Below are 26056 nucleotides of genomic sequence, written 5' to 3' on the forward strand. Positions count from 1 at the left end.
ATTACAAAAGTGCACCACCGTGCCAGGTGTTAGCTTTTTATCACTGTGGCTAAAATACCTGAGAAGAGCAACTTAGAGGAGAGAATATTTATGTTGCCCCATGGTTTCAGAGGTTGCAGAGCATGGTTATCTGGCTCCATTGCTTTGGGTCTGGAATGAGGCAGAACAAGGCAGAAGGGCATGGGATAGGAAAGCTTTTCAGCTCTTGGCACCTGGGAAGGAGGGGGGGGAGGGGGAGAGGGAGAGAGAGCGAGAGAGCACTACCACCTATCGTTTCTACCATTCCCAGTATTCAAATGATTAAATCATTGATAGGATCAGAACCCGCGTGATCCAGTCATGAATTTCCTAAAAGCCCCAGCACTGAACACTGTTGCAAGGGGGACTAAGCCCTCAACACATGAGCCTTTGGGGAGATATTCCAAATCTAATCCATAACAAATACTTGACATCTTTCTTGTGATTTGTTTTTATTTTTTATTTTTTGGTGGTACTGGGGGTGGAACCCAGAGGCCTTCTACCTCTCTAGGCTATACTCCCAGACCTATTTTATATTTTTATTTGGAAACAGGGTCTCACTAAGTTACCGAGAGCCTCACTAAGTAGCTGAGGCTGGCTTTGAACCGGTGTGATCCTCCTGTCTCAGCCTCCCAAGCACAGGGATTACAAGCGTGCGCCACCACGCCCGGCTTTTCTTGTGATTTAAACATTTTTCTGTTTATAGGAGTTATACAGATATCTTGTGAGACTGCAACAGAGTGATGATTGTAAAGCGAGTGGTATTGAATTCTCGACCTGGTATGTATTCGTCTATAATGAGTGAATAACTGTGGTCTTTGATAATTATTAACGCATGTGGGGAAATCACAACTAAAATGTCATCCAGGTGTGGGAGCATACACTTGTAATTTCAGTACTTGAGAGGCTGAGACAGGAGGATTATAGGTTCAAATCAAGCCTGAGCAACTTACTTAGGCCCTCTGCAACTTAGTGAGACCCTATTTCAAAATAAAAATAAAAGCCGGGCATGATGGCGCACGCTCGTAATCCCCGCGCTTGGGAGGCAGAGACAAGAGGATCGCGCAGGTTCGAAGCCAGCCGTGTGCGCTGGCTTAGGAGACCCTGTTTCCAAATAAAAATGTAGAAATAGGTCTGGGAGTGTAGCCCGGAGGTAGAAGGGCTTCCAGGAACCCCAGTACCACCAAAAGAAAAAAAAATAAATATAAAATATTATAAATATAATATAAAAATAAATCATTTATTTTTATTTTGAAACAGGGTCTCACTAGGGTAATGAGAGTCTCACTGTTTGCTGAGGCTGTCCTCGAACCTACAATCTTCCTGTCTCAGACCCAAGTACTGGGAATACATACGTGTGCCACCAAGTGTGGCTCTGAGTTCATTTTAGTAAAATGAGCAGTTAGATTAAGATCTTTACATTCTCAATTCTAGCTATTTGAGAGGTTGAAGAAGGAAGATGACTAGTGTGAGGTCAGCCTCAGCAATTTATAAGACCTTGTATCAAAATAATAAGAACGATGGCATATGCCTATAATCCCAGTACTTGGGAGGCTGAGAGACGAGGATTGTAGGTTTGAGGACAGTGTGTGTCAACAATGTAGTGAGACTCTCAATAGTCTAGTGAGACTCTTCAAAGCAAAAAATAGGTGGGTGTGGTGGTATATGCCTGTAATCCCAGTACTTGGGAGGCTGAGAGACAAGGATCACAGGTTCAAGGCTGGCCTCAGCAGTTTAGTAAGATGCTCAGCAACTCAGTGAGGCCTTGTTTAAAAAAAATAAAATAATGAGGAAGCAAATCTTACCTAACTTTTTACTCTGGATGATATGATTCTGCTGGCCTGAATTTTTTTTTTTTTTTTTTTTTTTTTTGCGGGTGTGGAGATGGAACCCAGGAGTATTCGACCTCCGAGCTACACCCCCTGCCCTGTATTTATTCTTTATTTTGAAACTGGGTCTCACTGAGTTTCAGAGGGCCTCACTAAGTACCTGAGGCTGTCCGTGAACCACGATCCTCCGGTCTCAGCCTCCCGAATGCTGGGATTACAAGCGTGCGCCACCACGCCCGGCTGGCCTGAAAATTTTAATTTCCATAATAATTTTGAAAGCCTCCTGTATTATTTAAAACACATGAAGTAATTTACTTATGATACTTTAAAAATAACAAAATTAGACTTTTACATCAGTATTAAAAAAAAACTTTGAGAAAATCAAGAGTAATAGACACTATTTGAGTATTTATGCGGAATCATCTCTACGGTTACAGAGAAGTTACAAGACAACACAGATTTATTCCTTGCTTGTTTTAGACAGGATTGCTCTGTATCTTAGGGTGACCTTTTAAACAATAATGGCTGTCTACAAGGAAGTGACTTTTTAACTTTATATTTTTGCCTGATATTTTAGGAAAAAATGGTAATCCAGTGGCAGAGAATTTCCGAGTGGAAGAAGTCAATTTGCCAGATAACATTGATAAAGGACAAGTACAAGTTAGAACTCTTTATCTCTCTGTGGACCCTTATATGGTAAGAATAGGGTGTTGTGTTTTGGTGAAAGTGACTATGTTTACATATTTTTCCTCTTCTTGCATCAGGATTTCATTGTACAGTCTTTATGACTTTGAGCAGTTGTTTCTTGAAAACTGTGAATGACAGATTATTCTTATTCACTAGTATTATTAAGGAATGTTGTAGAATAGAGATTGAACCCAGGGGCACTGTACTTTCAAGCTATACCCCCAGCCTTTATTTACTTATTGGTACTAGGGATTGAACTCAGAGGTATTCTGCCTCTGAGCTACACCTCAGCTCTTTCTCTCTTTTCTTTCTTTCTTTCTGTACTCGGGGTGGAACCCAGGGGCTTTTCTACCTCCAGACTATTCTCCCAGATATTTTATACTTTATTTGGAAACAGGGTCTCACTAAGTTGCTAAGAGCCTCACTAAGTAGCTGAGGCTGGCTTTGAACCTTTGCAGTTCTCCTGTCTCAGCCTTCTAAACGCTTGGATTACAAGTGCGTGCCACCATGCCCGACATTTTATTTTTTATTTTGAAACAGGATTTCACTAAGTTATTGAGGGTCTTGCTAACTTGTTGAGGCAGTCCTTAAACCTATGATCCTCCTGTCTCAGCCTCCCGAGTACTAGAATTATAGGCATGGGCCACTGTGCTCTCTGAATTATCTGTATTTTTATTACTGAATTGTAAAAGTTCTGTATGTATTCTAGCTATAAGCCCCTTACCTGATAAATGATCTGTATTTTCTCCCATTTTGTGGAGTGTGTGTGTTTGTGTGCATGTGTGTGTGTGTATTTTATTTACTATCTATCTCTCTTTTTGTGTCTGTGTGTGGGACTGGAGTTTGAACCCAGGGCCTGACACACGATAGGAAAGTGCTCTACAACTGAGCTACATCACAGCCCTTTAACTTTATTTATTTATTGCAGTATTGGGGATTGAACCCAGAGGGATCCTACCTCTGAACTACACCCCCAGCCCTATTTCTTATTCTTTATTTTGAAACAGGATCTCACTAAGTTGCTGAGAGCCTCACTGAGTAGCTGAGACTGGCAGAGAACCTTCGATCCTCCTGTCTCATCCTCTCAAGTACTGGGATCACAAGCGTGCGCCACCGTGCTCAGCTACCTTTAACTTTATTTTAAATTCTGAGACAGAATTGCTAAGTTGCCCAGACTGGTCTTGAAAAGTTTCTGCCTTAACCTTCTGAGTAGCTGGGTTTAAAGACATGTGCCACCATGCCCAGTTTGCCTTTTCACTCTCTTGATGGTATCTATTAAAGCAAAAGAATTTTTTTTTTTTCCGGTACTAGTGATGGAACCCAGTGACATTGTACCTCTGAGCTATACCTCAGCCCTATTTTTTATTCTCTTTATTTTGAAACAGGGTCTCACTGAATTTCAGAGGGCCTAAGTAGTAGCTGAGGCTGTCTATGAACCCCCAGCCTCCTGTCTCAAACTCCCAAATGCTGGGATTACAAGCATGTGCCACCATGCCCAGCTCTTTATTTATTTATGTATTTATGTACTTGTACTGGGCATTGAACCCAGGTACACTCTATCACTGAGCCAGCCGTATTTTATTTTTAGTTTTGAAACAGTGTCTCTCTAGGTTAATGAGAGTTTCACTATTTGCTGAAACTGACCTCGAACCTGCGACCCTCCTGTCTCAGCCTCCCAAGTACCAGGATTACAGGTGTGCATCACCATGCCCTGTCCTTTGACCTATTTTGAGTTGTTGGTATGAGGAAGAGGTTCTGTATTAGAGACACAAAACCAGTAGGATATAGATTAAGATATACAGATATATGAGAGGGGATTTATTAGGGGAATTGGCTCACATGATTTGGAGGCAAGTCTACAGACCAGAGAACCTAGAATCCTGATATCCATGAACAGGAGAAACAGAGAAATCACCCCTTTCACCTTTTCATTCTATCCCCCACAGCAAAGTGGATGGTGCCCACCTAAGAGCTTATCTACTCAGTACACCAACTCACATTCAAGCTCCTTTGAAAACACAAGATACAAGCCGGGCGTGGTGGCGCACGCTTGTAATACCAGCACTCGGGAGGCTGAAACCGGAGGATTGCAGTTTGCGGACAGCCTCAGCTACTTAGTGAGGCCCTCTGTAACTTAGTGAGACCCTGCTTCAAAATAAAGAATAAAAAGTAGGGTAGGGGGTGTAGCTCAGAGGTCAAATGCCTCTGGGTTCCATCCCCAAACCCGCAATAAAAAAGAAAGAAAGAAAAAAAGAAAGAAAGGAAGGAAGGAAGGAAGGAAGAAAGGAAGGAAGAAAACACAAGATACATGCAGAAACAGTGCTTCTCAAGTGATGTAAACATCTCTCTGTACAGTCAATTAACCATCACAGTTGAACTTTGTTCTTTAGCATGTGGCATACAGTTGAATCAGTTCTATTGGTTGATAAGATAGTTCTTCTCAGAGAAGTTCTTATCCCCTCCTCCTGCTGCAGAATGTGTTGCCACTGTAACATTTTGTCCTTTAGGGGTTGAGAGAGTATCCATCTGAAGTTGGTGGGTGTGATGTAGGAGAAGAGCGGGATGTAGGAAAAGTGCATGATCTGAACTGATGAACAAATGTATAAAAACTGTTTCCTTTCTTTTGGGTCACTTCCATTGAGGAAGAATTGCTAGTCCAAGCTGGGCGTGGTGGCGCACGCTTGTAATTCCCGCACTTGGGAGGCTGAGACAGGAGGATCGCACAGGTTCAAAGCCAATCTCAGCTACTTAGTGAGGCTCTCAGTAACTTAGTGAGACCCTGTTTCCAAATAAAAATATAAAATAGGTCTGGGAGTATAGCCTAGAGAGGTAGAAGGCCTCTGGGTTCCACCCCCAGTACCACACACACACACAAAATAAATAAATAAAAGAATTGCTAGTCCAAAAGAAATGAAGAGTTTGTGGTCTGTATTTGTGCTGAACGCAGGTCAACTCACTGCTCAAAAGCCAGTACTTGGAAGCTGAGAGTTGGTGGGGAGGAATCAGGTTTGAGGGCTGGTACTTTGGAAGGTGTTTATGAGGAAGCTAAAATACATTTTAGGAAACTTAGGTACACAGAAGGGCTTTTACAGTACAAGAAAAAGGCCTGCAGTGGGACAGAGAGTAGGAAGGCCATGTATTAGATTGTGTCTTCGTTATCAAGCCCCTATGTTTCCTTTTTTTCCCTTTGGCCAGAAGATCAAAATTGAGCTTGACCTCTTAGGGCCAATTCCTGCAAGTCTTTGTCTATCTGTATGTATGTATGTATGTATGTATGTATGTATGTATGTATGTATTTTATTTATATTTATTTATTTATTGTGGTCCTGGGGATGGGACCCAGGGGCCTCTACATCCAGGCTACACCCCTGACCTATTTTATATTTTATTTTGTAACAGGGTCTCACTAAGTTGCTGAGAGCCTCACTCAGTAGCTGAGGCTGGCTTTGAACCTGTGCGATCCTCCTGTCTCAGCCTCCCAAGCTCTGGGATTACAAGCGTGCGCCACCACGCCTGGCTGTATGTGTGTATTTTGAATGAGTGTGGTACTGGGGATTAAACCCAGGGGCATTCTGCCTCTGAGCTACATGCTAGCCTCATTTGTTTTCTTTTGTGGTGCTAAGATTGAACTAGGGGAAATTTACCTCCAAGTTATATCCCCGTCCTATTTTTCTTAGTTTTTATCTGGAAACAGAGTCTCACTAGGTTGCTGAGAGCCTTGCCAAGTTGCTGAGGTTGACTTCAAACCCATGATCTTCTTGTCTCAGCCTCCCAAGTACTGGGATTTAAAGCCATGCACCTCCATGCCCTGCTAAGTTTCTTTTTAATTATACTATTTTTGGGGGGTGGGGCACTGGGATTGAAGCTAAGGACCTTCTGCCTCCCGGCTATACCCTCAGACCTATTTTATTCCTTTATTTGGAAACGGTCTCATTAAGTTGCTGAGACCCTCACTAATTTGCTGAGGCTGGCTTTGAGCCTGCAATCCTCCTGTCTCAGCCTCCCACCACACCTGGCATACTTTTTTACTTGTTAAAGAAGAGGGATTTTTTTTATTAAGTAAAAAATAAAGCAATGGAGAAAGTAAGATACATTTTATTTATTTGTTTTTTATTTTTTATTTATTTTTATTTATTTATTTTTTGGTGGTACTGGGGTTCCTGGAAGCCCTTCTACCTCCGAGCTACACTCCCAGACCTATTTTATATTTTTATTTAGAAACAGGGTCTCCTAAGCCAGCGCGGCTGGCTTCGAACCTGCGCGATCCTCCTGTCTCTGCCTCCCAAGCGCGGGGATGACAAGCGTGCGCCACCACGCCCGGCGTTATTTATTTGACCAACACTTTATTCAGCAGTGCTTTAGTCTAATGTACTAGGTAAATTAGTAAACTGTGGCTCAGTATTATCCAGTAAAATTATCTTTTTGTGTGTGTGTGTGTACTGGGTATTGAACCCAGGGACCTTCTACCTCTAAGCTACACCTCCAGCCCTATTTTATTTTTAGCTTGAGACAGGGTCATGCTAGGTTGCTCAGAGTCTAATTAGATTGCTGAGACTGAGCCAGACGTGGTGGCACAGGTTTGTAATCTCAGTACTTGGGAGGCTGAAACAAGAGGATCACAGGTTCTCAGCCAATCTCAGCTACTGTAGTGAGGCCCTCACAACTTAGTGAGACCCTGTTTCAAAATAAAGAATAAAAATAGGACTGGAAGTGTAGCTTGGAGGTAGAATGCCCCCTGGGTTCCAACCCCAGTCCTGGGGGAAAAAAGAAAAAAAAAGAAAAAGATTGATGAGACTGGTTTTGAACCTGCAATCTTCCTGTTTCAGCCTCTCAAATACTGGGATTACTGGTGTGTGCCACCACCCCCAGCTCATCAAAATTACCTTATTCAGTGCCTTTTTTGTTTCAGCGTTGTAAGATGAATGAAGACACTGGCAGTGATTATTTAGCACCTTGGCAGCTATCTCAGGTGGCTGACGGTGGAGGTATTGGAATTATAGAAGTAAGCAATCACTCGAATTTAACTAAGGGTGATTTCGTGACTTCTTTCTACTGGCCCTGGCAAACCGTGGCTATTCTGGATGGAAATAGCCTTGAAAAGGTGATGTATGATACAAAAGTACCTGATTTTCCCCCCGCTTTCTCATTTTCTGTATTTTTTATTCACTTCTGTTTATTATCAGGGAAAACAAATAAAATAAAAGCATATCCTTTCTTTTAGGTACCTGCCAAAGTGTGGGAAGCCTTTGTTCCTTTTGCGTGGTTGGCTAAAACTATCTGTAACAATTCATAGATTACCAGAGAATGTTGTCATTTTCAGTAATTATCTCTCAGATTGTATGTATAATATACAACCTGAGCTATAAGCATCAAAAATATTTTATACTAGCTGGGTGTGGTGGCACACGCTTTTAATCCCAGAATTTGTGAGGCTGAGACAGGAGAATTGCGGTTTGCAGACAGCCTCAGTTACTACTTAGGCCCTTTGCAACTCAGTGAGATCCTGTTTCAAAATAAAGATTAATAATTAAAAAAAAAAAGAGCTATGAGTATAGCTCGGAGTTAGAATTTCCCTGGTACCACACACACAAAAAAATTAATGTTAGGAATTAGGAGTCCTCTTATAGCCCAGGATGGTGGCTAAGACAGGAGGATTGCAGGTGTGAGGACAGCCTCAACAAGTAGTGAGACTCTCATCACCTAGTAGACCTTGTTTCAAAATAAAATAGGGCTGAGCCGGGCGTGGTGGCGCATGCTTGTAATCCCTGTGCTTGGGAGGCTGAGGCAGGAGGATTGCGCAGGTTCAGAGCCAAACTCAGCTACTTAGTGAGGCTCTCAGTAACTTAGTGAGACCCTGTTTCCAATAAATATAAAATAGGGCTGGGAGTATAGCCCGGAGGTAGAAAGCCTCTGGGTTCCACTTCCAGTACCACCAAAAAAGATAAATAAATAAATAAAACAGGGCTGAGGGTGGGGCTCAGAGGTAGAATGCCCCTGGGTTCAATCCAGTACCATACATACACAAAATATGTCCTCTTATAATTATGTATTTTGAATCCTGAGAAGTAGTCACTTAAGAAATTCACCTGCCTTATTATTAAAATTCCATCTCAAATCATAAATCCTGAATTCAGTTCAGTTCTTAGAGTGAACCATGAGAAATTATCAATATTCATTGCTTTTTTTATTTTTAGATGTTGAGAGTTAAACCCAGGGGCATTTCTACCTCTGAGCTATGCCCCCATCCCTTTTTATTTTTTTATTTTGAAATAGGATCTCACTAAGTTGCTGAGGCTGGCTTTGAGGAACCTGTAGTCCTCCTGTCTCAGCCTCCCAGATACTGGGATTACAGGCGTATGCCACCATGCCTGGCTTTCAGTATTCGTTTTGGAATATGGCAGCTTCATGTAATTCAAACTAATTGATGTGTCATCAAGGAAGGGGCTTTATATCTCTGTCTCAATTTCCTTTTGTGCAAAATGAAAATAATAGCTATTTCACTGTGGATGTGATTTTTCTTTTTTGCAGTAATGGGAGTTGAACTCAGTGTCATTTTACTACCAAGCTACACCCCCAGCCCTGTTTTTTGTTTTGTTTTGTTTTTTGCAGTACTGGGGATTGAACCCAGGGGCTACACCCCAACCCTATTTTTTATTTTGAAACAGGGTCTCACTAAGTTGCGGAGGGCCTCACTAAGTAGCTAAGACTGGCCACAAACCTGCGATCCTCCTGTCTCAGCCTCCCAAGTACTGGGATGACAAGCATCTGCCACCATGTCTGGCTTTGGATGTTAAAATTATATACTATGATATATACTACAAAAGTTTTGAGAAGGCCGTATAAAAGTTTAGCTTTAAGCCGGACGTGGTGGCTCATGCTTGTAATCCCTGCGCTGGGAAGGCTGAGACAGGAGGATCACACAGGTTCGAAGCCAGCCTCAGCTACTTAGTGAGGCTCTCAGCAACTTAGACCCTGTTTCCAAATAAAGAATAAAAAATAGGTCTGGGAGTATAGCCCGGAGGTAGAAAAGCTCCTGGGTTCCACTCCCAGTAACACACACACACACACACACACACACACACACACACACACACACAAGTTTAGCTTTCTTTTTTTCCCCTCAAAACTAGAGATTGAACCCAGGGGCATTCTACCTCCAAACTATACCTCCCAGCCCTATTTTTTATTCTTTATTTGGAAACAAGGTCTTAAGGTCTCACTGAGTTGTAAGAGGTCCTCACTAAGTAGCTGGCCATGAACCTGTGATCTTCCTGTCTCAGCCTCCCAAGTATAGGGTAGCATTTTTTATTATTAGAATTTTTTCCTTTTTTTTTTTTTTGGTGGTACTGGGGTTCCTGGAAACCCTTCTACCTTCAGGCTACACTCCCAGACCTATTTTATATTTTTATTTGGAAACAGGGTCTCTTAAGCCAGCGAGGCTGGCTTCGAACCTGCACGATACTCCTGTCTCCGTCTCCCAAGCGCAGGGATTACAAGTGTGCGCCACCACGCCCGGCTTCTTTTTTTTTTTTCTCCTGCAGTACTAGAGATTGATTCCAGGGCCTATTCATGCTAGGTTAGCACTCTACCAATGAGCTACATTCTCAGCCTTATTTATTATTTATGATTTTTTTGAGACAGGGTCTTTTAAGTAGCCCAGACTGGCCTTAGTCGTCTTGTCTCTGGAGTAGCTGGTATTATAGGCATGCACTGCCATGCCCAGCCATTTGTATCTTTTTTTTCTTTTTTTCTTTTTGTAATATGGAGTTTGAACCCAGAAATATTTTGCGCTCAAGCTACACCTCTAGCCCTGTTTTATTTTTTATTTGGAAACAGGGTCTCATGAACTTGCTGACAGTCTTGTTAAGATGCTGAGGCTGGCTTTGAACCTGTAATCCTCCTGTGTCAGCCTCTTTAGTAGCTCGGAATGTAGGCTTCTACCTCCACACCTGGCCTTGCATTGGTTTTTTATAGATAAACATTTACTTTGGAATAGCTCAGGAATTAAAAACTTCCCAGTTTTTTCTATTAAGCATTTTCTTTCTTTTGATATATCTGGGTATTAATAAGAAAGAATATGAATTTCTTTTATGTGTAAGTTCTTTTTTTTTATAGTACTGGAGATGGAACCCAGGGGCATTCTACCTCCGAGCTCTACCCCCAACCCTATTTTTTATTCTTTATTTTGAATCAGGGTCTCACTGGGTTGCAAAGGGCCTCATTAAGTAGCTGAAGCTTTCCTTGAACCACGATCCTCCTGTCTCAGCCTCCCAAATGCTGGGATTACAAAGCTTGTGCACCATGCCCAGCTTGTAAGTTCTTTTTAAAGTTATTTAAGGGCTAGAGGTTTATCTCAGTGGTAGAGTGCTTGCCTAGTATGCATGAGGCCCTGGGTTTGATCCTTAGTACCACATACACACAAACACACACATGGGCATTCAACCTCCATGCTACACCCCCAGCCCATTTTATTTTTTATTTTGACACGATCTCACTAGGTTGCTGAGTCTGTACATTTGCTGAGGCTGTCCTTGAACCTGAGATCGATCCCCCTGTCTCAGCCTCCCAAGTACTGGGATTATAGGCATGTGCTATGTGCTGTGAGGCTTGCATTTTTATCTTTTTTTTTTTCATTATAAAGAGAATATTCTTCTGAGCATGGTGGCACATTTCTGTAGTCCCAGCATTCGGGAGGCTGAGACAGGAGGACCGTGGTTTGTGGACAGCCTCAGTTACTTAGTGAGGCCCTTTGCAACTCAGTGAGACCCTGTTTCAAAATAAAGAATAAAAAATGGGCAGGTGTAGCTCGGAGGTCAAATGCCCCTGGGTTCCATCCCCAGATCCCCCCCCCCAAAAAAAAAGACTTATTTTTTCTTCTTGAGGCTAGAAATCTAAAGTCAAGATTCTGAAGGATTTTGTTTCTGGTGAGGTCTTTCAGATAAAGCCTTCTTACTACATCCTCAAGTGGCCTTTTCTCAAGTAGGAAATTTGGCATTTGTATCAGATGTATTTTTTTCTTCTTCTAAGGGCACAACTCATTTTGGGTTAGGGCCCCACCTTTATGACCCTACTTAACCGTAAACATCTCCTTAAAGGCCCTATCTTCAGTCCAGTTATTAGTTGGGGTGTGGGGAGGCACAATTCAGTCCATAACAGGTCGTCTCTACTTTGTCTTAAAAGAGGTATTTCTAGTTTTATGTTAACAAGGTATATGTTTTATTTTAGGTAGACCCACGACTTGTGGATGGACACCTTTCATATTTTCTTGGAGCGATAGGTATGCCTGGTTTGACTTCTTTGATTGGGATACAGGAGAAAGGTCACATAACTGCAGGATCTAGTCAAACAATGGTTGTCAGTGGAGCAGCAGGTGCCTGTGGATCCTTGGCTGGGCAGGTAAACTTTCTGAATTACCTGATTTTTGTAAAAAAAGTAATCATAATTGAATCTATGGACACATGTATGTAATTTAAAATATAAAACTAGACAAATTTATAATATGATTATTTTTTCATACTTTAATGGTTGAAATTATTGTCTACTTAGACTTTGTTGATAACAATATAAAAAAGATTTTTGCGTCTTCTCTGTTAACAAAAAATAGATGTGATAAATTCTTGATATTTGCCCTTCATATAAAGATGAGAATGGAGCCAGGCATGGCATTGCACACCTGTGATTACTGAGGAATCACAGTATGGGATTGGAGAATCACATACTGAGAATTACAGTACTGAGATGGGAGAATTGCAGGCTTGAGGCCAGTTTCAGCAACTTAGCAAGACCCTATTTCAAAATAAAAAAATATAAGACGCCCGGTATGGTGGCGCACGCTTGTAATCCCCATGCTTGGGAGGCGGAGACAGGAGGATCGTGCAGGTTTGAAGCCAGTGCACTGGCTTAAGAGACCCTGTTTCCAAATAAAAAAAATATAAAATAGGTCTGGGAGTGTAGCCCAGAGGTAGAAGGGCTTCCAGGAACCCCAGTACCACCAATATATATATGACTGGTGTGGTGATGCACGCTTGTAATCCCAATACTTGGGAGGCTGAGACAGGAGGACTGTAGATTTTTATTTATTTATTTTTTGGTGGTACCCAAGGGCTTTCTACCTCCGGGCTATACTCCCAGACGTATTTTATACTTTATTTGGAAACAGGGTCTCACTAAGTTACTGAGAGCCTCACTAAGTAGCTGAGGCTGGCTTTGAATCTTTGTGATCCTCCAGTCTCAGCCTCCCAAACACAGGGATTACAAGCATGCATCACCATGCCCGGTGAGGATCATAGATTTGAGGATAGCCTCAGCAAATAGTGAGACTCTCATCAACCAGGGTAATAAATAATAAAACATAAAATAGGGCTGAGGTATAGCTTGGAGGTAGAATCCCCTGGATTCAATCCCTAGTACTCCCTCCCCAAAAAAAAGAAAAAAAAAAAAAAAGAAAAAGAATAGAAAGAATAGAGACCTGTCTGGGATTTTGTGAATTAAAACAGAAATAGCTGAGGGTATGGTTTAGTGGTAGATCCCATGCCAAGCAAGCTGGAGACTCTGGGTTCAATTGTGAGTACCAAAGTAGCAAAATAACAAAAACTTCAAACTCTTATTTATTTATTATTTATTTATTTATTCATTCATTCATTCATTCATTCATTTATGGTACTGGGGGTTGAACCCAGGGGCATTCTACCTCCAAGCTATACCCCATCCATTTTTTTTTTCAGTCCCGGGGAATAAATCCAGGGGCTTTCTACCTCTGAGCTACACTTCCAGCCCTATTCTTTATACTTTATTGTGAAACAGGGTCTTACCGAATTCAAAGGGCCTCACTAAGTAGCTGAGGCTGTCCATGAACTGTGATCCTCTGGTCTCAAACTCCTGAATGCTGGGATTACAAGCATGCGCCACCACACCCGGCTTATTTTTAATTTTTTTTTTTTTGGTGGTACTGGGTTCCTGGAAGCCCTTCTACCTCCGGGCTACACTCCCAGACCTATTTTTACATTTTTATTTGGAAACAGGGTCTCCTAAGCCAGCGCGCGAGTTGGCTTCGAACCTGCGCGATCCTCCTGTTTCCGTCTCCCAAGCGCGGGGATTACAAGCGTGCGCCACCACGCCCGGCTTATTTTTAATTTTTAAGGCATCCTTTGTAAAGAGTTTTTGTTTGTGCATCGTAATCCTCCGCATTATGAGGTTCAGAGTGATAGAGTCATACATGCAGACAGCACTTGGTGTGCTCCCCGCACCCCAACTGTCACTTCATTCACTTCCCTTCAAACTCATATTTCAAAGAAATATTTCCAAGTAAAAAACTGTTTATTTGTTGAACCAGGTGTGGTGGTGCACACTTGTAATCCCAGCATTTGGGAACCTGAGACAGGAGGATCTTGGTTTATGGACAGCCTCAGCTACTTAGTGAGGCCCTTTGCAATACACTGAGACCCTGTTTCAAAACAAAGAATGAAAAATAGGGCTGGGGGTGTGGCTCAGTGGTAGAATGCCCCTGGGTTCCATCCCCAGTACCGCAAAAAATAAATAAATAAATAAATAAATAAAATAAAATAAAAAAAGGAGGCCGGGCGTGGTGGCGCACGCTTGTAATCCCCGCGCTTGGGAGGCAGAGACAGGAGGATCGTGCAGGTTCGAAGCCAGCTGCGCGCGCTGGTTTAGGAGACCGTTTCCAAATAAAAATGTAAAAATAGGTCTGGGAGTGTAGCCCGGAGGTAGAAGGGCTTCCAGGAACCCCAGTACCACCAAAAATAAAATAAAAAAAGGAGGAAAGTATTTGTTGAATTCTAGAAATGTAAATATTTTGATATAATTTTATGACGTTCATTGTTTTGTAAGTAATAGCCTTTATAGTATGGAAACCATTGAAACAAAATATTCTATTTTAGCTGTGATTTTAGTTCCTCACAGGCTTGAAAAACATTGACTTTTTTTTTTTTTTGGTGGTACTAGGGGTGGAACCCAGAGGCTTTCTACCTCCGGGCTATACTCCCAGACCTTTTTTTAAAAATATATTTTATTTGGAAACAGGGTCTCACTAAGTTGCTGAGAGCCTCACTAAGTAGCTGAGGCTAGCTTCGAACCCCGTGCGATCCTCCTGTCTCAGCCTCCCAAGCGCGGGGATTACAAGCGTTCGTGGGGATTACAAGTATTCGCAGGGATTACAAGCATTCGCCACCATGCCAGGCAAACATTGACTTTTAAGATAGCAATGTTTTGAGTCTGAATCTTTGGGTTTTTGTTGTTGTTGTTTGTTTTTGTTTGTTTTGGTACTGGGGGTGGAACCAAAGGCTTCTTCCCTCGGGCTATATACTCCTAGAGCTATTTTATATTTTATTTGGAAACAGGGTCTCACTAAGTTGCTGAGAGCCTCACTCTGTAGCTGAGGCTGGCTTTGAACCTGTGTGATCTTCCTGTCTCAGCCTCCCAAGTGCTGGGATTACAAGCGTGCGCCACCACACCTGGCTTTGAATCTTTGTTTTATAAAATCAGATTTTTTTTTTTTTTTTGTGGTACTGGGGTTCCTGGAAACCCTTCTACCTCCGGGCTACACTCCCAGACCTATTTTTATACTTTTTTATTTGGAAACAGGGTCTCTTAAACCAGCACAGCTGGCTTCGAACCTGCGTGGTCCTCCTGTCTCTGCCTCCCAAGCATCGGGATTACAAACAGGCGCCACCATGCCCAGCCTAACCTCAGATTTAAATTGTCTTTTTAAACTAAGTTTAATTAATTTGATTAGTTAATTAAGTCAGTCACTTTTTGTACTGGAGATTGAACCCAATGGTATTCTAACTCCAAACTGCATTCCTAGCCCTATTTATTTATTTATTTATTTATTGCAGTACTGGGGATTGAACCTATGGGCATTCTACCTCCAAGATACACTCCCAGCCCTATTTTTTATCCCTTATTTTGAAAAAGGGTCTTACTAAGTTGTAGAAGGCCTCACTAAGTAGCTGAGGCTGGCCACAAACCTGCAATCCTTCTGTGTCAGCCTCCCAAGTACTGGGTTTACAAGCCTATACCACCACACTCGGCTTTTATTTTTTATCTTGAAACAGGTTCTTGCTAAGTTGCTGAGAATCTTGTTTAGTTTCTAAAGCTGGCCTAGAACCTGTAATCCTCCTGTCTCCGCCTCTCAAGTCTGGGATTACAGGTATGCTCCACCATGCCCAACTGTTTTAATTTTTTTTGGTGTGTGTGTGTGTGTGTGTATGTTACTAGGGGTAGAACCCAGAGGCTTCCTACCTCCGGGCTATACTCCCAGACCTATTTTATATTTTATTTGGAAACAGGGTCTCACTAAGTTGCTGAGAGCCTCACTAAGTAGCTGAGGCTGGCTTCGAACCTGTGCAATCCTCCTGTCTCAGCCTCCCAAGCGCGGGGATTACAAGCGTGTGCCATCACTTTCTGCCCAACTGTTTTAATTTTTTAAAAGGATGACATACTCTGTTCTCATTCTTTTCAGTTTCAGATTTCTTATTGCTAAAAGCTAAAATATGATGAACACTTTCATATACTTGTAATATTTTTGTACACTTTCATATTTTTACATTTACATGTGACAGTGTTATGCCATTTTTAATTTTCAAAAATTTTCCCTCTAGATTGGCCATTTGCTGGGCTGTTCCAGAGTGGTGGGCATTTGTGGAACACATGAGAAATGCCTCTTTTTGACCTCTGAACTGGGCTTTGATGCTGCAATAAATTACAAAAAAAGGAATGTGGCAGAACAACTCCGGGAATCCTGCCCAGCTGGAGTGGATGTTTACTTTGACAATGTTGGTGGTGACATCAGTGATACAGTGATAAGTCAGGTTGTTTGTTGATTTGTTTCTGTTATAAATTTGAATACTGCATTTATTTGTTGTAATCTCTTCTTGATACTGAGGGGGGAATCTTTATAAAATTGTAGCATTTTTTGGGACAAAAAAATGTGATGATCCTGGTTGTATTTAAGTGATACAAAGGAGCTTGCTGATACCTACTATAATTTGCTTGCAGATTTGTAGTATGAACTTTAGTTTTAGTCCTTTCTAGCATAATTATATTTCATTTTCCATTTATTTTTGTGAAAAGTTAGTTGCATTTTTGAAATGGCAAAGTTTGACTCCTAACTCAACATGGACCAACTCATACCATACCCCAGACTTTGAGTACAAAATAGGTTTTCATAGATTTCAGGTACTTATGTACGTTTTATTAACAGTATTTTAAAATGTCAACGTGAGCTATTAACAGTGCATAACCCTTATTCGTATAAAATTCTTTGCAGCTGAAGTTAAATTATTAAAATTCAAGCCGGGCATGGTGGCGCATGCTTGTAATCCCAGCGCTTGGGAGGCTGAGACAGGAGGATTGCACAGGTTCGAAGCCAGCCTCAGCTACTTAGTGAGGCTCTCAGCAACTTAGTGAGACCCTGTTTCCAAATAAAATAGCTATTAGGTCTGGGAGTATAGCTCAGAGGTAGAAAGACTCTGGGTTCCACCCCTAGTACCACCAGAAAAAAAAAAATAACAATAATAAATAAAATAAAACAAAATTCAAAGAATATAATATTGCTACTAATAAAAGTAGCAGCAACATTGACAACAAATGTAATTCTTTTGCTGATTGTCAAACTTTCATTTGCCTTTATATTCCTTTGTGGTGGATTTATTTCTAGCTATTTAAAACTCTTACATGCATATAATGGGTAAATTTTTGAAGCAAACTCAATTAACTAATTAATTATTTTTTCTGTGGTATTGGGGGTGGAACCTAGAGGCTTTCTACTTCTGGGCTATACTCCCAAACCTATTTTATATTTTATTTGGAAACAGGGTCTCACTAAATTGCTGAGAGCTTCACTAAGTAGCTGAGGCTGGCTTCGAATCTGTGCAATCCTCCTGTCTCAGCCTCCCAAGCACAGGGATTACAAGCGTGCGCCACCACGCCTGGCTAAACTCAATTGATTTATAATAAAGGATTAAATCTAGTGGTAAAGCTGGGCATAGTGGTGCAGGACTGTAATCCTAGTACTTGGAAGGCTGAGGCAGGAAGATCACAGGTTCAAGGACAGCCTCAGCAACTTAGGCCCTCTGCAACTTAGTGAGATCCTGTTTCAAAATAAAGAAATAAAATAGGACTGGGCGTATAACTCAGAGTGTCCCTGGGTTTAACACCCAGCACCAAAAATTAATTAATTAATTAATTAATTCGTACATACCTAAAATAGTCAGGCATGGTGGCATATACCTGTAATATCAGTACTTGGGAGGCTGAGACAGGAGGATTGCAGGTTCAAAGCCAGCCTCAGCAATTTAATGAGGCTCTCAGCAAATAAGAAATAAAACTGGGCAAGGAGTATAGCTTGTATGTAGAAGGCCCTGGGTTTAAATTTTACTACAATAAATAAATAAATAAATAAATAAATAAATAAATAAATAGGGCTGGGGTTGGAGCTCAGAGGTAGAGTGCCCCTGAGTTAAATCTTCAGTTCCATACACAAAAAGAATTGTGTGTGTGTGTGTGTGTGTCTGTCTGTCTGTCTGTCTGTCTGTCGAGGTTTTCATTGAGGCAGCTATGAATTAAACAGAAAAGTGGCTGTCTTAGGGTGTAATCATCAATTTTTCTCCTTACAGATGAATAAGAACAGCCATATCATCCTCTGTGGTCAAATTTCTCAGTACAATAAAGATGTGCCTTATCCTCCCCCACTCCCCCCTGCTGTAGAGGCCATCCTGAAGGAAAGAAACATCACAAGGTATATTCTTTCCCTTGCCTTTATTGAGATTAAATGGGGTTAAATATAGATCGTCAGGTGTGGTAGTACATGCCTATAATCTCAGTACCTGGGAGGCTGAAACAGGCCAATTGAAAGTTCAAGGACAGCCTCAGCAATGTAGTGAGACAGCAACCTAGTGAGATCCTGTTTTAAAAAAAGACTGGAGGTGTAGCTCGGAAGTAGAGCACCCCTAGGTTCAATCCTCAGTACCACAATAAAAATAAATATTATAGATATGATTAAAATGCAATTTTCTTCATATATAGTATTTCCTTATTAATAAAACTTAAGCTAGGAGTGGAGGCACATGTGTGTAATTCCAGTACTTGGGAGCCTGAGATGGAAGGATTGCAGGTTTGAGGTTAGCTTCAGCATCTAGTAAGACCTTGTTTTAAAACAAATTAAAAAAAAAGGGCTGGGTGTATAGCTTGGAGGTAGAATGCCCCTGGGTTCAGTCCCTGATAACACACAACACACACACACACACACACACACACACACACACACACACACTTAAAAAAACTTAAAAGTATATATATATGTGTGTATAATATATATATATATATATATATATATATATATACACACATACATATATACACATATATTTTGCAGCACTGGGAAACTAACCCAGGGTTGCTGTACCACTGAGTAGCATCCCCAGCCCTTTTTAATTTTTTTTTTTTTTTTTTGGTTGTGGTACTGGGGGTGGAACCCAGAGGCTTTCTACTTCCGGGCTATACTCCCAGACCTATTTTATTCTTTATTTGGAAACAGGGTCTCACTAAGTTGCTGAGAGCCTCACTAAGTAGCTGAGGCTGGCTTCGAACCTGTGCGATCCTCCTGTCTCAGCCTCCCAAGCGCGGGAATTACAAGCGTGCGCCACAACGCCCGGCCCCTTTTTCAATTTTTTATTTTGTGATAGGGTCTTGATAAATTGCCCAGGCTGGCCTTGAACCTGTTCCTCCTGCTCAGCCTCCTGAGTAGTTGAGATTATAGGTACCAAAAGTTTTTTTTTCTTTTCTTCAGTACTGGGTGCTTTACTACTGAGCCATACTGCTGACCTTATTTTATTTCTTATTTATTTTGAAATAGGGTCTGACCAAGTTGCTGAGGATGGCCTCAAACCTGTGAGCCTCTTGTCTTAGCCTCCAAAGTACTAGGATTACAGGCATGTGCTACCATAGTTGGCTAAAAGTATGGTTTTTTTTTTTTTTTTTTTTTTGAGGTTTTCTACCTCTGGGTTACATTCCCAGACCTATTTTATTTTTATTTGGAAACAGGATCTCACTAAATTGTAGAGAGCCTCACTAAGTAGCTAAAGTTAGCTTCGAACCTGCCTGACCCTCCTGTCTCAGCCTCCCAAGTACTGGGATTATAAGTGTGGGCCACCACACCTGGCTGAAAAGTATGTTTTGTTTTTTTTTCCTGTGGTACTGGGGATGAAACCCTGGGGCATTCTACCTCTGAGCTACACCCCCAGCCCTATTTTTTACTCTTTTATTTTGAAGCAGGGTCTCACTGAGTTGCAAAGGACCTCAATCAGTAGCTGAGGCTGTCCACAAACTGCGATCCTCCTGTCTCAGCCTCCCAAATGCTGGGATTACAAGAATGTGCCAACATGCCTGGCTTTTTCTTTTCTTTTCTTTTTTGTGGTCCTCGGGATGAAATCCAGGGATACTACCTCTGAGCTATACCCCCAGCCCATTTTTTTTTTTTTAATTCTTCATTTTTTAAACAGGGCTTCACTAAGTAGCTGAGGCTGGCCATGAACCCTGATCTTCCTGTCTCAGCCTCCCAAGTACTGCCATTACAGGCATGTACCACCACACCCAACTTAAAAAATATGTATTTTTAGTGCCCGGTGTGGTGGCACATACTTGTAATCCCAGCATTTGGGAAGCTGAGACAGGAGGATCGAGGTTGAAGGACAGCCTCAGCTACTTAGTGAGGCCCTTTGCAACTCAGTGAGACCCTGTTTCAAAATAAGGAATAAAAAATACAGCTGGGGGTATAGCTCGGAGGTAGAATGCCCCTGGGTTCCATCCCCAGTACTGCAAAAAAAAAAAAAAAGTAATTTTAAGGTGGCTCAATATTTAGGTTTTAACTAGCTCCTTGAAAACTCATACTTATGGTTTTGACTTTAGGTCAAAAGTCGAGAAAGGATGTTATCTACAAAAGAAAAAGTGGCAAAGCTATTACCAGATAAGGTTGTAGATGCTGGGCAGACATAAACAGTATACATTTCATCTACTTAAACTTATAGCTATACCTGAAACAGTATCTGACCAGTTTCGGGGGGATTCAGTCCTGATATTTTACGGATTAGCATATATTAGCTCTGGAATGGTATGATCCCGTATTCTCACACTCTTTCCTTATTCTCGATCATTATCTTTTTCTTCCCCATTATAGGGAGAGATTTCTGGTGTTAAATTATAAGGATAAATTTGAGCCTGGAATTCTGCAGCTGAGTCAGTGGTTTAAAGAAGGAAAGCTAAAGGTAGAATTTACTTCTATACTTTATCACTCTAATTGTTCTGCTGTATACTGCAATTGTTTGAATTCATTAGACTAAAAATTGCCTTTTTTTTTTTTGGTGGTACTGGGGTTCCTGGAAGCCCTTCTACCTCCGGGCTACACTCCCAGACCTATTTTTACATTTTTATTTGGAAACAGGGTCTCCTAAGCCAGCGCGCGTGGCTGGCTTCGAACCTGTGCAATCCTCCTGTCTCTGCCTCCCAAGCGCGGGGATTACAAGCGTGCGCCACCACGCCCGGCTTTGTCTTTTTTTATTTTTTATTTTTGTGGTATTTTGGGTTGAACCTGCCAGCATGCTAACTCTGAGCTACATCCATAACCCTTTCTTTTTCTTTTCGTTTAATTATTGGTACAGGGGATTGAACCCAGGGGCATTCTATCTTGAGCTATACCCCCAGCTCTTATTTTATTTTTTTATTTTGAAACAGGGTCTCGCTGAATTCTTGAGGGCCTCTCTAAGTTGTTGAGATAGGCCTTGAACTTGCAATCCTCCTCTCTCAGTCTCCCAAGTACTGGGATTACAGATGTATGCCACTGTGCCTGGTTACTTTTATTTTGAGATAGGGTCTCACTAAATTGCTGAATTTGGCTCAAATTTGACAGTTCTTCTCCCTCAGCTTCTCAAGTTGCCCGGATTACAGGCATGTGGCAGCATGCGTGGCCTCAATCATATTTGTTTAACTATTAAAATTTTTTGCTGGGTGTGGTGATACATGCTTGTAATCTCAGTACTTGAGATGCTGAGACAGGAGTATAGCAGGTTTGTGACCCAGCCTTAGCTATTTAGTGAGTCCCTCCACAACTCAGACCCTGTTTCAAAATAAAAAATAAAGTAGGGCTGCAGGTGTACCTCAGAGGTAGAATGCACCACCACACCTGGCTTAGTTTAACAAATATTTATGGAATTCTACTATGTGTTAGAAATTTTGCTTTCTAAAAAGTCATATAAGCACATCCCAGCTCTCTCTGGGTATTCTGATGTCTCCATTAGTTGTTGGTTGAACAATCAGAAATTATTAATCTGGAACCCAGAGATCTTGACCTTAGATATTCCCCAAACCCGCAAATGATAGACAAAGTTGTATATGTGTGTGCATATGTACCTTTTTTTTTAAAGAGTGTAAAACTTGTGATCTGTTACTTACTGAAGATTAGACAGTGAGAATATAGGATTTTATTGAAAATTCAAGTGACAGGAAACTTTTCTGAATTGCCTACGTAAAATAAAGAATATTTTTATTTTTATTTCTTTATTTTTTGGTGCTGGGGATTGAACTCAGAGACATCCTACCTCTGAGCTGTGCCCCCAGCCCAATTTCTTCCTCCTCCTCCTCCTCCTCCTCCTCCTCCTCTTCTTCTCCTTCTTCTTCTTTTTTTTTGTGGTACTGGGGGTGGAACCCAGGGGCTTTTCTACCTCTGGGATATACTCTCAGACCTATTTTATACTTTATTTGAAAGTAGGGTCTCACTAAGTTGCTGAGAACCTCACTAAGTAGCTGAGATTGGCTTTGAACCGGTGCGATCCTCCTGTGTCAGCCTCCCAAATTCTGGGATTGGGTGCACCACCAGCCCTGGCTTGCAGCCCAAGTTTTTATTCTTTATTTTGAAACAAGGTCTCAATAAATTTCAGAGGGCCTAAGTAGTTGAGGCTGGCCTCAAACCTGTGATCCTCCTATCTCATCAGCCTCCCAAGTACTAGTATTATAAGCATGTGCCACCACGCCTGGCTGAGTCCCAGCCTGATTTAATTAATTAATTATTTTTTTGCGGATCTGGGGATGGAACCCAGGAGCATTCGAACTCCGAGCTACACCCCCTGCCCTATTTTTAGTTCTTTTTATTTTGAAACCGGGTCTCACTGAGTTGCAAAGGGCCTCACTAAGTAGCTGAGGCTGTCCACAAACCGTGATCCTCTGGTCTCAGCCTCCCAAATGCTGGGATTACAAGCGTGCGCCACCACGCCCGGCTGATTTTATTTCTTATTTGAAAACTTTGAACCTGTGATCCTTCTGTTTCAGCTTTCCAAGTACTAGGATTACAAGTGTGAGCCACTATGCCTTGCTTAAAGAGTATTTTCAGATGGAAAATTCTAAATAATATTGCTGCCTTTTGCATAAATGGAAACCATTAATAAAAACATTGAAGTTTAAAGAAGAATACTAAATCTAGCTATTTTAAATTACAGATCAAGGAGACTGTGACAAATGGTTTGGAAAATATGGGAGGTAAGATGAATATAGATTTATTATACACATGTGATCAGTATAAAAATTGTTTTTTAGGCCGGGCGTGGTGGTGCATGCTTGTAATCCCAGCATTCGGGAGGCTGAGACCGGAGGATCGCGGTTGGCGGACAGCCTCAGCTACTTAGTGAGGCCCTCTGCAAGTGCAACTCAATGAGACCTGGTTTCAATATAAAGAATAAAAAATAGGGCAGGGGGTGTAGCTTGGAGGTCGAATGCCTCTGTGTTCCATCCCCAGACCTGCAAAAAAAAAAAAAAAAAAAAAAATTGTTTTTTAATGCTGCTTCTTCCTTCTCTTTCTTTTTTTAGCATGCATGCAGACTAAGAAAGTGCTCTGCCACTAAGCTGTATCCTAGTTTCTCTTTCTTTTTCTTTTTGTGGAGATGCTGCAGATCAATGTTAGCTGAATGGTTTTTGTGGGATTTTTGTTTTTTTGAAATTGCTCAGGGATCAAAATCAGGGCCTTGTGCAAGGGCTTTACATACAGAGCTATTTCCTCAGACCATGTTTTTTCTTCTTTTTGTGTGTGTGGTACTAGGGTGGAACCCAGGGGCTTTTCTACCTCCGGGCTATGCTCCCAGACCTATTTTATACTTTATTTGGATGGAAACAGGGTCTCACTAAGTTGCTGAGAGCCTCACTAAGTAGCTGAGGCTGGCTTTGAACCTGTGTGATCCTCCTGTCTCAGCCTCCCAAGCACTGGGATTATAAGCATGCCACTACGCAGACCATGTTTTTTCTAATTTTTCTTTTTCTTTCTCTCCCTCTTTTTGCCATACTGAAGATGAAACCCAGAGGCCCTCCTACCTCTGAACTATATCCCTCACCATTTATATTTTATTTTGTGGTACTGAGGATTGAACCCTGGGGGCATTCTACCTCTGAGCTATATAACCAGCACTATTTTATTTTTTATTTTGAAACAGGGTTACACAACGTTGCTGAGATAGCTGAAGCTGGCCATGAACCTGTAAAAATAGGGTGTGGGGGGGTGTAGCTTGGAGGTAGAAAGCCCCTGGGCTCAATCCCCAGTACCACAAAAAAAATAAAGAAAGAAAGGAAGGAAGGAAGGAAGGAAGGGAGAAAGAAAGAAAAGAAATAGGGTCTTGCTAAATTGCTGAGACTGGCCTTGAGCCTGTGACCCTCCCATCTCAGCCTCACAAATAAATAAATATATAAACAAATAAATAAAATTAAAAAAATTAGGACTGGCTCAGAAGGTAGAAGGGCCCTGGGTTCAATCTCCAGTACCACAATAAATAAGTAATAAATTGAGCCGGGCATGGTGGTACACAATTGTAATCCCAGTACTTGGGAGGCTGAGACAGGAGGTTTACGCAGGTTCAAAGCCAGTCTCAGCTACTTAGTGAGGCTTTCAACAACTTAGTGAGACCCTGTTTCCAAATGAAATATAAGTCAGGGAGTATAGCCCACAGATAGAAGACCCCTGGGTTCCATACTCAGCACCCCAAAATAAATAAATAAATAAATAAATAAATAAATAAATAAATAAATAAATAAAAATTGATTGTAATTGGGTTAGTCAGTAACTTTGTGTTTTGTTTGAGGTTTCTTTACATCACAGTTTCCTTCTCTGCTTAAAATTACAATCCTGTAAGAATTTATTCAAATGAATTTTATGTGTCTGACCTCCTGATAAGTACGGCAGTGACATTTATCTCTTCAGCTAACCTAATTTTTTTCTTTACAGCTGCGTTCCAGTCCATGATGACAGGAGGTAACACTGGGAAGCAGATAGTTTGCGTTTCAGAAGACATTTCTTTGTAATCTCTATAAATGTTTTCATCAAGGAAATCAACACATGTTTGTTTCTATCTTGCAGAAATATTTTTAAGATGCTTTAAATACCTTAGAAGACAGTTTTTGATTTAAATGTGATCATAGGTGCTATTTTCTTAATTGTATAACTTAATTCTTTTTTCATATCTTCAATATATATATCCTCTATATGTAACATTATACTTAATAAGATTGAAATTAACATATTTTTCTTTTTTGTTAAAGCTTATACATATATTTGTATCAGGTGTTTTGAAACTACTGTAGACTTCATACCACTGCTAATGGGTTATACCTAACACATTTTTAAAATAAATAACTTCTATTCATTTAAAGTAGGATAAGCATTCAGTTCTATTGAGAGGCACTTGGAAAACATTCATTGAACTGGAGAAATTGTACATGATTTTTAAACTGAATAAGAATAGAATTGGGATGGCCTTTCCACACTGTAGATGAAGGTACTGGGGCCTTTCTTGGTGGAAGTCAATGCTTGTGGACAGTTTTTGGGAAAGGGGCAGAGGCTTTGGATTGGAAGTGAAGGAAGAAGATAAATAATTGCGGTCAGAGTTGGGCATTGTGGCACAAGACTGTAATCCCAGTACTTGGGAGGGCGAGACAGGAGGATAGCTGGTTTAAGACCAGCCTCAGTAATTTAGCCAGACTCTTAGCAAACTAGTGAGACCGTTACAAAACAAAGCAACAGAAAAAGGGTGGGAGTTTAGCTCAAAGTCACTCTGGATTCAATCCCCAGTTCTACAAAAGAAACAAAACCCAAACAAAGTAAGGTCAGTTGAGTTGAAGAGACCAGATTTACATATCCAGGATGGCTTTTGCCAAATAATTTACTATACAACCAAAAAACTCTCTATATATTAATAAAAGCGTGTGTTCACTTTAGGTTAACAGGCACACACTGTCAAATTGTTGTAAAAATTAGCCGGCAAGTAAATAGATTACTTAGAATTTTAGGTGATCAAAGACAAAGGGATGGGGTGTGTGGCTCAGTGGCACAAGACTGCTTAGCAGGTGAATGGCCCTTAGTCAGTTCCCACCACCAAAACAAAAACAATAACGGCTTCAGAAAACGACAGGACCAGGTGGGCAAATTAACCAATTGTAAGAATAAATGTTTAAGACCTACTGATTTACCTTTAAAT

At 41.1% G+C, this 26056-nt stretch overlaps 1 protein-coding gene across 3 annotated transcripts; it reads left to right on the forward strand.

Moving 5' to 3' along the window:
* Positions 1-761: 761 nt before the first annotated feature.
* Positions 762-24884, forward strand: PTGR2 (prostaglandin reductase 2; the record flags this gene model as incomplete). Of its 3 annotated transcripts, XM_080707424.1 has the most annotated exons (9): positions 762-798; positions 2425-2543; positions 7444-7635; positions 11760-11930; positions 16154-16363; positions 18170-18291; positions 20728-20815; positions 23039-23078; positions 24808-24884. In XM_080707424.1, 9 exons carry the CDS (start codon positions 762-764, stop codon positions 24882-24884), a joined length of 1056 nt encoding a protein of 351 aa, XP_080563550.1. The 3 variants fall into 3 exon arrangements, with proteins under 3 accessions (XP_080563550.1, XP_080563552.1, XP_080563551.1); XM_080707426.1 differs by lacking the exon at positions 16154-16363; XM_080707425.1 differs by lacking the exon at positions 11760-11930.
* Between the last annotated feature and the right edge of the window lie 1172 nt (positions 24885-26056).

This window comes from Muscardinus avellanarius (assembly GCF_963383645.1).
Source record: "Muscardinus avellanarius genome assembly, chromosome: 12".
In the NCBI taxonomy this organism is placed as follows: Eukaryota; Metazoa; Chordata; class Mammalia; order Rodentia; family Gliridae; genus Muscardinus; species Muscardinus avellanarius.